The sequence below is a fragment of the Candoia aspera genome, chromosome 8 (genome assembly GCF_035149785.1).
Source record: "Candoia aspera isolate rCanAsp1 chromosome 8, rCanAsp1.hap2, whole genome shotgun sequence".
Classification (NCBI taxonomy): Eukaryota; Metazoa; Chordata; class Lepidosauria; order Squamata; family Boidae; genus Candoia; species Candoia aspera.
In genome coordinates this window covers 36,217,326-36,231,039 of record NC_086160.1, presented here as the reverse complement: position 1 = coordinate 36,231,039, position 13,714 = coordinate 36,217,326, and the positions used below count along the sequence as shown (strand labels likewise).

Sequence of the window (13,714 nt, the reverse complement as noted above, 5' to 3'; positions counted from 1 at the left end):
ATATATTTGTTTTATGTAATTAGCAAATACTTTAATATTGAAATTAGCTTGAATTTTAGCCTCTGAGATGCATTATAACTTGTTCAGGGAATTATGCAACTCTCTTCTAAAAAGTTTCTTTTAAGGTACAAATAGAAGGCAGATGGTGGGCTTGTCTAGATTGGCTTTGCTGGGAGAATTGAGAGATTTTCTCACTGTTTCAGTATTACTAATTACAGTTTTTTTAGATCAAGAATATTTTCTTCCAGAGAAATGTGCATGGATCTTTAGCATTAGAGTCATACTTTTGTTTATTGCTTCTAAGACAGTCTAGCTGCTGCTCCTGTCTGCTAATTTGTACTCAAAATCTGTGGGCCAGCACTGAGATTTAAATAGCTGATTGCTGACTAGGAAAGGAAAAGCAAAAAGGAAAGAAAGAAATCCACCCAGCAAATCTCATTGCAGTTCTGTGCTGCAGCTCTATCCCACAATCCTTTGCACCATTTGCTGCAGTCTTTCAGCACAGATTGAGTGAGAAAGATGCACTAAATAAAGATTGATTGGCTGGAATCCTTTAGGGGTCTTCCACTTGTCTGTGACCTGGAGAGGAGGAAGAGAGAGAGAGAGAGAGAGAGAGAGAATGCTTGACTGGGCCTCCTTTTTTCATTGATTTTTCTCCCTGGAATGGAGCATTGTTACCTAAAGCAAGAAATATGCTGTATCTCCAGTAATGACTGCAATCACAGCGAATTTCTAACAGCTTTAAACGTGAGACTTTTAAACTCTAATATATTGCTATAATTATGGTTGGCTCTTTTGGACGACTGCAGGAGACAACTGCATCCAGGAAAAGATTTCTTACTTGGCATTGCATTGATTAAGCTCACTTTTTCATGAAGATGGGTATGTCTTGAGCATTTATGGTTATTCAGCTAGTATGCTTTTTGCCCCTCTTATATATCCTACTGCTTCTGTTTTAAAATTAATACTGCATGATTTATAACTATGTGTTCTTTAAGCAAGAATGGACTACAGTGATTAAAAACAGTATGGAAAAATAAATATGGAAGGAAATAACACCTGTCTCTGAGGATGTTTGGAACTGTTTTCTGAGAAATAATTTGTCTGTATTTTAGCTATGGGTTCGTAATATTTCTGGAAGGAAATAAATTGATTTTATAGCTTTTTTCTCAAGTGGTAGTGTTCAAAGTGGTACATTTGTGGAATTCCATCTAGATCATAGCCTGATTTTTGAACCAGTGTTTCTATTGTAGAAATCTCATATTTGCCTAGAGGTTTGACAATTCTGTTGCAAGTGTTGCTACTGGAAACCTTTTCATTCATAATGCTTGGTTTAGACTGTCTGAGTTTTGTGAATCATTGATCAGTATAGGTTTTCTCTTTGAAAGCCTAAGGACAGCACTGGTTGGGTGGAGCCCTGCTTTTATTTGAAAATGCTGTGCAGTTTGAACAGGCACCAACTATCATTTTTATAGTTTTTGGTTCACCTGATAGAACCATAATTCTAACATATATAATATATTTTGTTGAAACTTGTAAGCAATAATTACTTGAGTCTTCATTGTGTCTTCTGTTTCAGATGGGTGTGGCCGCATACAATTTCTTTCTTCATGATTTCTTTATTAAAGGAACAATATTTTCTATAGGGATTCTTGCACTGCAGTCACCAGCCTTTCATATATCTACTCGTCCTATATCTTAAAAGCTATTTTGATAAGAGAGTGCTCATTTAAGGCAAGAGGATGATGTTATTTTCTAAAAAAACAATTTTAATGCAAACGCTAGACTCTTATCAAAGGTTGCTTATTATTTTGGAGGTTATACTCTAGGTTTGGTTTAGCTAACAACTTTATTTAAAGGTAGCTGCTATTTATACAAAATTGTGAAGTTTCATTTAGGGTTTCATTTTTTCTACTTTTTAAAAAAAAATTGTGAAAGGAACTTGCTTCCCAGTTTGCAAGAAACAGCTTATCTTCAGAATTCTTTACAATATGATCATAAAATTGTATGACATTCAAAAATGAAAAAATAATACCACAAACAAAGTTCATATGAACTTAAAAGGTATATTTCTATAAATTATAATTTCAACAAGAAATCATTGTGGCATAAGGCTTTTGAAGATTTTGGATTGGGGAGATATGAATTAATTCTTCAAACACATTGGTTATATTCAAATCTTCCAAGTCAGAGCTCAAACTGTAACAAATAGTAAATTCACACTGTTGTTAAACAATTCAAATTAAACTATGATTTGATTCTAACATGAAAGAATATGTTAAATTCTACATATTAAAGAAGAAATGATTGCTTGAGGACCATGGTTTATTCTTACAACCTGATTTTGGGGGACTGGATGAATGCAATTATTGGCCACATTTGGTCATAATATTGTAGCTTAGTGCCATGGATAAAAATTAACTTATGGTGCCCAACAAGGCACTTACTGCTAGCAGGCATGCATAGAGGTAGTCCTCGCTTAGCAACCACTCATTCAGCGACTGTTTGAAGTTGTGATGGTGCTTAACGGGTGGTACTTATGACTGGTCCTCAAAGTTCTAGCAATCGCACCACTCCCACGATCATGTGATCACAATCAGCATTTGGCAACCAGTGTGCACTTATAACAGTTGTGGCGCCCTGAGGTCTTATGATCACCATTTGCAACCTTCTCTGCCAGCTTCCCACAAGCAGTGTCAATGGGGAAGCCGGCAGGGAAGGTCTCAAGTCACTCCGGTAAGTCTCCCCCACCTGGCAGCAGCCACCCCTGGGTTTGAAATCGTGCATGCTGCTGCAGCCACCCGCTCACCCTTTCCCACCCGGCAGTATCCACCCCCAGGCCCAAAATTGCTTGTGCGTGCCGCTGCACTTTCCTGCGCATCCCCCCTCACCCAGCAGCAGCCACTTAACCTGCCTGCCAACTGTTTGCAAGCTGCCTGGGACGTGAAACTTCCTGCCAGCTTCCCTACTGACTTTGGTTGTTGGAAGCTGGCAGGAAGTTGTAAGCAAGTCCTCGCTTAATGATCCACAATCCTTGCTTAATGATGGCAATGGGGACTGCCAGGATTGCTGTCACTATGTGATGCAGTCATATGACATTGTGCTTTACAACCACATCATTTAGTGACAGAAATTCCAGTTCCAATTACCATTAAGGGAGGAGTACCTGTAAACTTCTATTTGAAATCATACCTACTAGAAACTAATTCAGAAGGAAAAAAGAAGATACAACCATATAACTGAATTATTCAGCTAGCACTGGTATATTTTTAGTGAGGTTTCTTATATTCTGTGTCTTTATAGTTAGGGCTGTCCAACTGAGAACGCAATTTATAGAACACATTGGGGTGGCATATAAAGGTGACAAATTCATTTAAACTCACATTGTTTCTGTATTTGATCACTTGTTTTATCACATCCTGCATTTTTATCTTACAATTTTATCTCTATTTTATCTTACCGTATCTTACCGTATTTTATCTCAACATAGTATATTCTAGTTAATTTTACTGTTTTTAGCTGTTTTATGGTACCACATTTGATATTTTATATTTTATAGTGGCTGATGCCCAACTTTTTGATATGGTCATTTGACTAATCAATAAAGTTACTCACTGATTATATTCTGTGTCACTGAATATTAAAGGAATGAATATCTAAGATGTTATTTTTGCCAAAGGGAGTTTTGTCATAATTATCTCATGCATTCCTAACATCTTACTACAAAAACAAAGTTGCTATCATTCTTGCATTTTTCTGCCTTTTTACTATTAAAAATGGCTTTGTTATACTGTTTTGTTCCATTATAAAGTTTTCCACAAATACTTCTTTCCATGCTAGGATGTGCTCTACCTGCTTGAGTTCTGTCTTAGACAAACATGTTGGCCTTTGTTTAAAACTAACCAGTATAACTGAAAACGTGATGTGGGGCCTGTTTTTAGAACTCTGTGGGTCTCCCTTCTTAGTGTGGCTCAATGTTCCATCACCAGTCCTGATGGATACTGAGAACTGTAGTTTAAAATGTCTGGAGCAATGCCGAGTTCATATATGTATCTGAGATAAAGAATACAAAGCTGTATTTACCAGGTGCTAAACACCCTGTTCTAGCAACCTGTTCTTTTTCAATAGTGCTCTAATACTAAAATTGTGTTCAGGGGTGGGTTATGGGATAATTCAAGCAAAGAATATATAGCAAAGGAAACAACAGCAAATTTAAAAAACAGAGCAGACAATTGAGAAATGACCTATTCATTCCCATATTGGTGATTGCAGCAGAATTTAAACAACATAGGACATTGTATATTGTTTGAGTCTAAGACTAGAGTAGTCTGGAATGGGACCAATTTTAAAAAGTTATGCTAAATGAAAGACCATTTAGAACATCAGCAATTCCTATTTCACTAAACATAATAGCTTGGGACAACAGCTGTATATTTATTTATTACTAAGATTATATTCTTCAGCAAAGGATCGTTACCTTGTTGTGGTGCTGGAGCTTGAGCACCTCAATGATGCCATGAGCTAAACCGTGAAGGGCCACCCAAGACGGGAAGGTCATGACAGAGAGGTCAGACTAAATGCGATCCCTGGGGAAGGTAATGGCAACCCACCCCAGTATTCTTGCCGTGAAAACTAAATGGATCAGTACAACCAGAGATATGTCGGTATACCATCGGAAGATGAGACCCCCAGGTCGGAAGATGGTCAAAATGCTACTGGGGAGGAACAGAGGATGAGCTCAACTAGCCCCAGACGTGATGACGCAGCTAGCTCAAAGCCGAAAGGACGGCTAGCGGCCGACGGTGCTGGTGGTGAACGGCGAATCCGATGTTCTAAGGATCAACACACCATTGGAACCTGGAATGTAAGATCTATGAGCCAGGGCAAATTGGATGTGGTTATTGGTGAGATGTCAAGATTAAAGATAGACATTCTGGGCGTCAGTGAACTGAAATGGACTGGAATGGGCCACTTCACATCAAATGACCACCAGATCTACTACTGTGGACACGAGGACCACAGAAGAAATGGAGTAGCCTTCATAATTAATAGTAAAGTGGCTAAAGCAGTGCTTGGATACAACCCAAAAAACGACAGAATGATCTCAATTCGAATTCAGGGCAAGCCATCTAACATCAGTGATCCAAATATACGCCCCAACCACAGATGCTGAAGAAGCTGAAGTAGAGCAGTTCTATGAGGATCTGCAGCACCTACTGGACAACACGCCTAAAAGAGATGTTATTTTCATCACAGGAGACTAGAATGCTAAGGTGGGCAGTCAAATGACACCTCGAATTACAGGTAAGTATGGCCTGGGAAAACAAAATGAAGCAGGACATAGGCTGATAGAATTTTGCCAAGACAATTAACTCTGCATAACAAACACTCTCTTCCAACAACCTAAGAGACAGCTTTATACATGGACTTCACCAGATGGACAACACCGAAATCAGACTGATTACATCCTTTGCAGCCAAAGGTGGCAGACATCTGTACAGTCGGTAAAAACAAGGCCTGGAGCTGACTGTACTTCAGATCACGAACTTCTTCTTGCACAATTTAGGATCAGACTAAAGAGATTAGGGAAGACCCACAGATCAGCTAGATATGAGCTCACTAATATTCCTAAGGAATATGCAGTGGAGGTGAAGAATAGATTTAAGGGACTGGACTTAGTAGATAGGGTCCTGGAAGAACTCTGGACAGAAGTTGGCAGCATTGTTCAGGAGGCGGCAACAAAATACATCCCAAAGAAAGAGAAAACCAAGAAGGCAAAATGGCTGTCTGCTGAGACACTAGAAGTAGCCCAAGAAAGAAGGAAAGCAAAAGACAACAGTGATAGGGGGAGATATGCCCAATTAAATGCAAAATTCCAGAGGTTAGCCAGAAGAGATAAGGAATTATTTTTAAACAAGCAATGTGCGGAAGTGGAACAAGACAATAGAATAGGAAGGACAAGAGACCTCTTCCAGAAAATTACAAACATCAGAGGTAAATTCCAGGCAAAAATGGGTATGATCAAAAACAAAGATGGCAAGGACCTAACAGAAGAAGAAGAGATCAAGAAAAGGTGGCAAGAATATACAGAAGACCTGTATAGGAAGGATAACAATATCAGGGATAGCTTTGACGGTGTGGTCAGTGAGCTAGAGCCAGACATCCTGAAGAGTGAGGTTGAGTGGGCCTTAAGAAGCATTGCTAATAACAAGGCAGCAGGAGATGACGGCATCCCAGCTGAACTGTTCAAAATCTTGCAAGATGATGCTGTCAAGGTAACGCATGCTATATGCCAGCAAATTTGGAAAACACAAGAATGGCCATCAGATTGGAAAAAAACGACTTATATCCCCATACCAAAAAAGGGAAACACTAAAGAATGTTCAAACTATCGAACAGTGGCACTCATTTCACATGCCAGTAAGGTAATGCTCAAGATCCTGCAAGGTAGACTTCAGCAGTTCATGGAGCGAGAATTGCCAGATGTACAAGCTGGGTTTAGAAAAGGCAGAGGAACTAGGGACCAAATTGCCAATATCCGCTGGATAATGGAAAAAGCCAGGGAGTTTCAGAAAAACATCTATTTCTGTTTTATTGACTATTCTAAAGCCTTTGACTGTGTGGACCATAACAAATTGTGGCAAGTTCTTAGTGGTATGGGGATACCAAGTCATCTTGTATGCCTCCTGAAGAATCTGTATAACGACCAAGCAGCAACAGTAAGAACAGACCACGGAACAACAGACTGGTTTAAGATTGGGAAAGGAGTACGGCAGGGCTGTATACTCTCACCCTACCTATTCAACCTGTACGCAGAACACATCATGCGACATGCTGGGCTTGAGGAATCCAAGGCTGGAGTTAAAATCTCTGGAAGAAACATTAACAATCTCAGATATGCAGATGATACCACTTTGATGGCTGAAAGCGAAGAGGAACTGAGGAGCCTTATGATGAAGGTGAAAGAAGAAAGTGCAAAAGCTGGCTTGCAGCTAAACCTCAAAAAAACCAAGATTATGGCAACCAGCTTGATTGATAACTGGCAAATAGAGGGAGAAAATGTAGAAGCAGTGAAAGACTTTGTATTCCTAGGTGCAAAGATTACTGCAGATGCTGACTGCAGTCAGGAAATCAGAAGACGCTTAATCCTTGGGAGAAGAGCAATGACAAATCTCGATAAAATAGTTAAGAGCAGAGACATCACACTGACAACAAAGGCCCGCATAGTTAAAGCAATGGTGTTCCCTGTAGTAACATATGCTGCGAGAGCTGGACCATAAGGAAGGCTGAGAGAAGGAAGATCGATGCTTTGGAACTGTGGTGTTGGAAGAAAATTCTGAGAGTGCCTTGGACTACAAGAAGATCAAACCAGTCCATACTCCAGGAAGTAAAGCCAGACTGCTCACTTGAGGGAATGATATTAAAGGCAAAACTGAAGTACTCTGGCCACATAATGAAAAGACAGGACACCCTGGAGAAGATGCTGATGCTAGGGAGAGTGGAAGGCAAAAGGAAGAGGGGCCGACCAAGGGCAAGGTGGATGGATGATATTCTAGAGGTGACGGACTCGTCCCTGGGGGAGCTGGGGGTGTTGACGACCGACAGGAAGCTCTGGCGTGGGCTGGTCCATGAAGTCACGAAGAGTCGGAAGCGACTAAACGAATAAACAACAACAACAACAAGATTATATTTCTGCATGTATGAGTACTGCTTGTTTACAATTATTAAAAAGATGCAGAGTATGACAGCAAAATCAATAAAATTAAAATCACAATTAGATTAGTAAGATTAAAACTAATAAACATTGAAAACTTGGCTAAATAGATCTGATTTTTTTCAGATGACGGCAAGCACATATTCTTAGAAAGAGCCTTTCATAGCTTTGGAGCTGCACAGGAGAAGGTCCTCTTCCATGTGCCAGATAGGTGAACTTCTGACTCTAGAGGCAATAACAGAAGGGCCTATACTGCTGTCTAAATAGCCAGATAAATTTGAAATAGCAGAGATGGTCCCTGAGATAGTCAGGCCTAAACCATATTACAGGAAGAACAATGCCTTGTACACAGTGTATATAATATGTCACATGTTTAATTCTAGCTTTTCTAGGAAAGGCTGGAGAAAAACTAAATGCAACCCTGAAGATGGCAAGATTGAGGTAGTTGGACCAGTGATTTGATTTAGTCTAAGATAGTTTCCTATGTGGTTTGTAATACCTGAAGGCTGAGGTCTAGTTAGCAAAGACTAATATAGAAGATATTTGCTATACACCAGTTTCCTCAACGTGGAGTCTTCCCAGCCAACATGACCATTAGGTTAGGCATAATTATATATTCAGGGTCTTTTTCAGTTTGTTTTACTATTTGGGTCAGTAGTTTCCCACCAAGAGACAGAATCTGGTGGTTGTGTCTTTCTATATTTCATTGTTTATTGATTTGAGGGGATATTAAAGTTAATCCTTGTTGGACCCAACTGCCAGTAAAAGGAATGATGGAAAAAGCAGCGAACTCTCACCTGCCTTCATGATGTAGGGGGGCTATACTAGGGACAGATCAGCCTTCCCCAGCCTGGGCATCTCCAGATGTGTGGATTAAGTCCCAGAATTCTCAGTACTGGGCATGCTGGCATGGAGTTCTGACAGTTGAAGTTCACATATTTGGAGGACACCCACAGTGGGGATAGCTGGGACAGACTTACTATATATTGGACATGCTAGCTAGAGCCAGGAAGGGTTTGATCTGTAAGGTAAGGCTGTGCAGCATTTTGCAAACTAAAGCTGGCGGGACCTTTCATGTAGCATCTGCTACTAACTCCTTAAAGCAGCTGCTCTTAGAGAATCACACAGTTCCCCTCTATAGTCTTTCAAATCCAAAGCAGCTATAGCCCCTTTGTAGGATTGTTGCTGATAGTTCCCATTATAGATCCAGAGATTTTGTTTGAGTGAATGGGTCACACCTTTATTTCAGTATGTTGTCCCATGCAGTTCTTCTGGTGCTCAGGTAAACACTATGTTGTTGTTTTTTTAACAAAGTTTCAATATTGTTAGTTTCTGGATGGAAAATTACCTAGGACCACTCCTCTATCTGCAGACTACTCTGAGATTGCCTTGTGTGCATGCTTAATGTAATACAGTTTTGAGCAACTGCCCAGATTTTTGATAAAAGAATAGTAGTGTAGTGTTTCCTGGTACTGCCTTACTTCTAAGGTGAAAAAGAACAAATGTATCACACATTGCAATAAATAATTATTCAGTCAGGGTAAAGAACGTCAAGGTTTATTGTTAGCAAGATTAAATATAAAGAAATTATATATTTCTTTAACTTTGAACCCTTTGTCATTTTTGAAAACATTTCAGCAGTGTGCAGGGTGAAAAAGAGCACGATCCATATGTCAGTGGTCTAGGATGGCCAGTGAAGGCTCCAATATCCCAAGCCCTGTGGTGCGTCAGATTGACAAACAGTTTCTGATCTGCAGCATATGCTTGGACCGTTACAAGAATCCCAAAGTGCTCCCATGCCTGCACACTTTTTGTGAGAGGTAAGTTTTTTTTCAAAGTCTCAGCCAAAATGTTTTACATCTGTCTGGTCTTTCACATCAATGAATTCCCAGAAGTTTAGACTTACCGTTAAATAACAGTGAATTTTCAATGCAGTGGAAAGCTTTCCTAAAATTAAATAAATAAATTTAATAAATAAAAGAATAAATATTATTTGGTGCATTTTAACTCATCATTCTCTTTTATTGTATTTTTATGGTGGCCATTTATCCCTTGGCAATTATCAGAGAATTGACATGAAATATAACAAAATTAGTCCTTTTCTACTGTCCAACTGAACTGTATTGACCTGTGGTGTTGACCCCTGGTTTTGACTTTTTTGGGGTGCAGTAAATCTGAGTATATAAAGTATTATTTTCTCCATTCCTTCAGGGATGCCTTCCTTCTGATTCACCTTTTAAGGTTTGCAGCTATTTCATTATATCATTGTCAGAGGAATACAAATTTTAAATGGTTAAGAGTTTATCCTTTTTCTGAGATGAGTTGTGGAATTGGGAATATGAAGCAATACTAATGTTTGCTCATCTTTTTATTATCCTCATTAGGTGTTTACAGAATTACATTCCAGCTCATAGCTTAACCCTTTCTTGCCCAGTGTGCCGCCAGACATCAATTCTTCCAGAGAAAGGGGTTTCCGCACTGCAAAACAATTTCTTCATCACCAACCTGATGGATGTCCTGCAGCGAACTCCAGACAGCAGTATTGAAGAGTCTGCCATCTTGGAGACTGTCACAGCTGTAGCTTCAGGGAAGCCACTTTCCTGCCCCAATCATGAGGGAAATGTAAGTGGATTAGATTCCTGTGAGGTTTATCATTTGACAGTTGAAAAGAAATGGCAAGGGTTAAGTAGTTACTACATTGAACTCTGAGATTAAAAATGAAAATTTATTGCTTTATATATAATTGATTTTGGTAAAATAATATTGTATTTTCCATTGTGACTGTATATTTATATAGATAAAGATTTATTTGTTTATTTGTTTATTTATCAAATTTTTATCACAGCCCATCTCCCCCACAAAGGAGGGACTCTGGGAGGTTTACAATAAAAACGGAGTTAAAATTCAGCCAATTATAAATACAATAAATACAGTAAGAGTAAAAAGAATCTAGATGGCAGAAGTTCTCAGTCAGTGAGTATAATGGGCCCTTTTAGAATCATTCTATGGCTCTAGCCATACATATTAAAGATATTAAAATATTATCCCCTTGGAATAAGTTGCCCCCGGAGGTAAGACAGGCCCCCACTCTCCCGGCCTTCCAGAAGTGGGTTAAGACATGGTTATACTTAGGATGGGAGTGGGGATAACCATTCATGGGGGTGGTTGGCACTGTGATGGTGCCAAGTATAAGATCTCATTTGCCATCTTGAATTTTATATTTTGTATTTTTATATTTGTATCCATATTTATATGTATTTATATTTATATTTATGTTGTAGTGTTTTTAGCGATTTGTCATTTTTATTGCCTGTAAGCCACCCAGAGTCATTGCATGCGAGATGGGCAGTAGAGAAATATGACAAATAAATAAATAAAGGAGGCAAGTTAGGAGGAATTGTGTGTATATACATACGTACATGAGAGTGTGTTATATTCTTTTGGAATACAGTCTTGAGTCTTCCTTACACATAGTCCTCATTTAGCTTCTGTCTCTCTCTCTCTCTCCCTCTCTCTCTCTATATATATTCTGTTTGAATACATATATTTTCGTATCTTTTAGCTTTTCATAGTTTTTATTTTTCATTATTTTTAGACTCAGATGTATCTTCTATGCTTTTTAATTGACTGTACCCCACCCTCATGCTGGTCTATGACCCTAATAAAGATTTGATTTGTAATCGTTTACATTCAGAGAATAATTTGGTAACTTTGATGAGTTTGCTTTTATTTTGAAGAACTGTCCAACTCGTTATCTCAGAGCCTCAAAAACTAACTAATAGTTTTCTTTTTCAGAAATATTCTTTTAAAAAGTGGATATTGTCTCTTAAAGTGTAAGTGTGTATCGGCACTCAGACAATATCTAAGCTATGAGACAGTTTAGCAGCAAACAAATAGTATGTTCAGGTCACACTTGCTATAGGTGTTCTTTCCACAAGTGGTTTTGGCTAGTAAATAGTGATTTCATTATGATTTCTTTAAGATATATGAATCAGGAACTGGCTTATTTCTTTTTGGTACCAGCTGGAAGAAGAAGCCACACTTTGTTCCTGTCTTCTATCTCTGGCTTTTTGAGGAATAAATAAGTAAACATCTATAGTAAAATCACAAATTAAATTTAGGTGTATAAGGTAGTGCCCAGTGGTTCCAGTGTGCTTATGGAAACGTCGTTGGTACCTATCATATTCATTGAACTTGGCAGTTTTGTTTGTTTGTATGATTCTTAATATTAAAAGAAATTAAATAGAAAACTGGTATGTTGCAAAGCATTGGCTTCTAGCATCATCTTTGGATAGTCAGATTTGCTGTAATTTTACTAGCTGCAGCCCTTTTGTGAGAGGCTGACTTAACTGAGGGACCAGCACACTCCAACATGTTACTTATTTGTTGCAAACCATCTTAAGAATTAGTGTGTCATCTGACTTGTTCCTCTATGTGGCACCTAGAAGAAACATAATGTTAAAATAAGCTTTTTCAATACATTATATAAATATTATGCCTGCTTTTATGAGATCTTAAAGCCCCTTTACTCATGGTACTTCTTTCTTTTTAAGGAGATCGAATAGAAATACATTAATATAAAATAAGTATCCTTTTGATAGATGAAATACTTGATTCTGTTTCTATTAAACTGCTAGAAAATCTTGACTGTGCTGGCATTCCCACTGGTGTAGTTTATTTTAATCTGCTCTTGCCTTATTTGAGAAATAACGGATGCACTCTGAATCTGATAAACTTTAAAACGTCAACCTAAGCAGATACTGTTTTCTTCTATTAAATGTGTTTCTCCCAGAAATATGGGCCTCATTAAATGCAAAGCTGATACTATTCTGATTTGTATTGCAAAAGATATCAGTAATGCTTTAGGAATTTATGAATACTCTTAAGCACAAGACATGACAGTTTTATTTAAAACTGAAGAATAGAAAAAATAACCCACTAAAGAGTAATTGTTGTGCTTTAAATAATATAAAACGGTAAGATTATACTTATTTTTATAAGTATGGGGTAATATTCAATACTGTTGGACATTATTATACATGACTGTTTATTACATAAAACAATTTTGGTGACTTTGTTTCTTTTATTTTGTACACAGAATTGGTAAAGGAAATGTTATCAATATGTGCCTGGGCCTGGGGTCTTGAGGGTGAAGGGTCCCATTTCCTGGCTATATTGACACTGGCAGATTATAGTATCTCTTGGTTGCTATTTGTATTGAATTTCGTTTTTGTATTGTGTTTTAACTATTCCAATTGTTTTTATGATTGTTCACTGCCCAGAGTCACTGGTTTGAGACAGGCAGCTATACAAATTGAAGGAAGGAAGGATATAAACATACCAAATCAAAATGATGCTCCACTGTATTCAGTGGAACTTACATTTAGGTAAGTATGTATAGGGTTGTGGGCTAAAACTGCAATCCTGTACATACTTACCCAAGTACAAGCCCTGGGAAACACACTGGAGAAGAGGTACAATAGAAGAGCGCTGCCAGTAGTAGTAAAATTGAATGTCTATAGCTGGTAGCTGTTTTATTTATTCATTCATTCATTTGTCAAATTTATCACTGCCCATCTCCCCCTCAAGGAGGGACTCTGGGCAGTTTACAGTAAAAAACAATTAACCACAATGTAATATAAATACTATGCAATAATATAATATAACTAAACAATAAAATATAAAATATAAATATACTAAAATGTAATAGAATCCAGATGGCAAACTTTTCTCTCAATCCATAAGCAGAACAGGGCAATTCTAGGGAGCTAACCATCCCCAAGAGGAGCTGTTCTCCTTCCAGCCCCAGGCATGATGGCAAAACCAGGTTTTTTAGTTTTTGTGGAAGTCCAGGAGCGATGGGGCCTGTCTCAGCTCTGGGTGGAGAATGTTCCAAAGGGCAGGAGCTGCTGCAGAGAAGGCACGCTTCTGTGACCCCACCAGATGGAGCTCTCTAGCAGATGGGATCCTAGCATGCCCTCTCTGCATGCCCAGGTAGGA

The 13,714-nt window shown here is 38.4% G+C and overlaps 1 protein-coding gene across 5 annotated transcripts in view; it reads left to right on the top strand.

The window, feature by feature from the left end:
* TRIM2 (tripartite motif containing 2) overlaps positions 1–13,714 on the top strand; it is a 77,211-nt gene that overhangs the window by 24,908 nt on the left and 38,589 nt on the right. For 2 of the 5 annotated variants that reach the window (XM_063309613.1, XM_063309614.1), the window contains exons 2-3: positions 9,353–9,534; positions 10,099–10,336. In XM_063309613.1, the coding sequence (XP_063165683.1) occupies positions 9,401–9,534; positions 10,099–10,336 (372 nt within the window). In that variant the 5' untranslated portion in view covers positions 9,353–9,400. Of the gene's footprint in view, positions 1–511; positions 883–9,352; positions 9,535–10,098; positions 10,337–13,714 lie in introns of those variants that run through there. The other 3 variants (XM_063309616.1, XM_063309615.1, XM_063309612.1) reach the window with 3 other exon arrangements.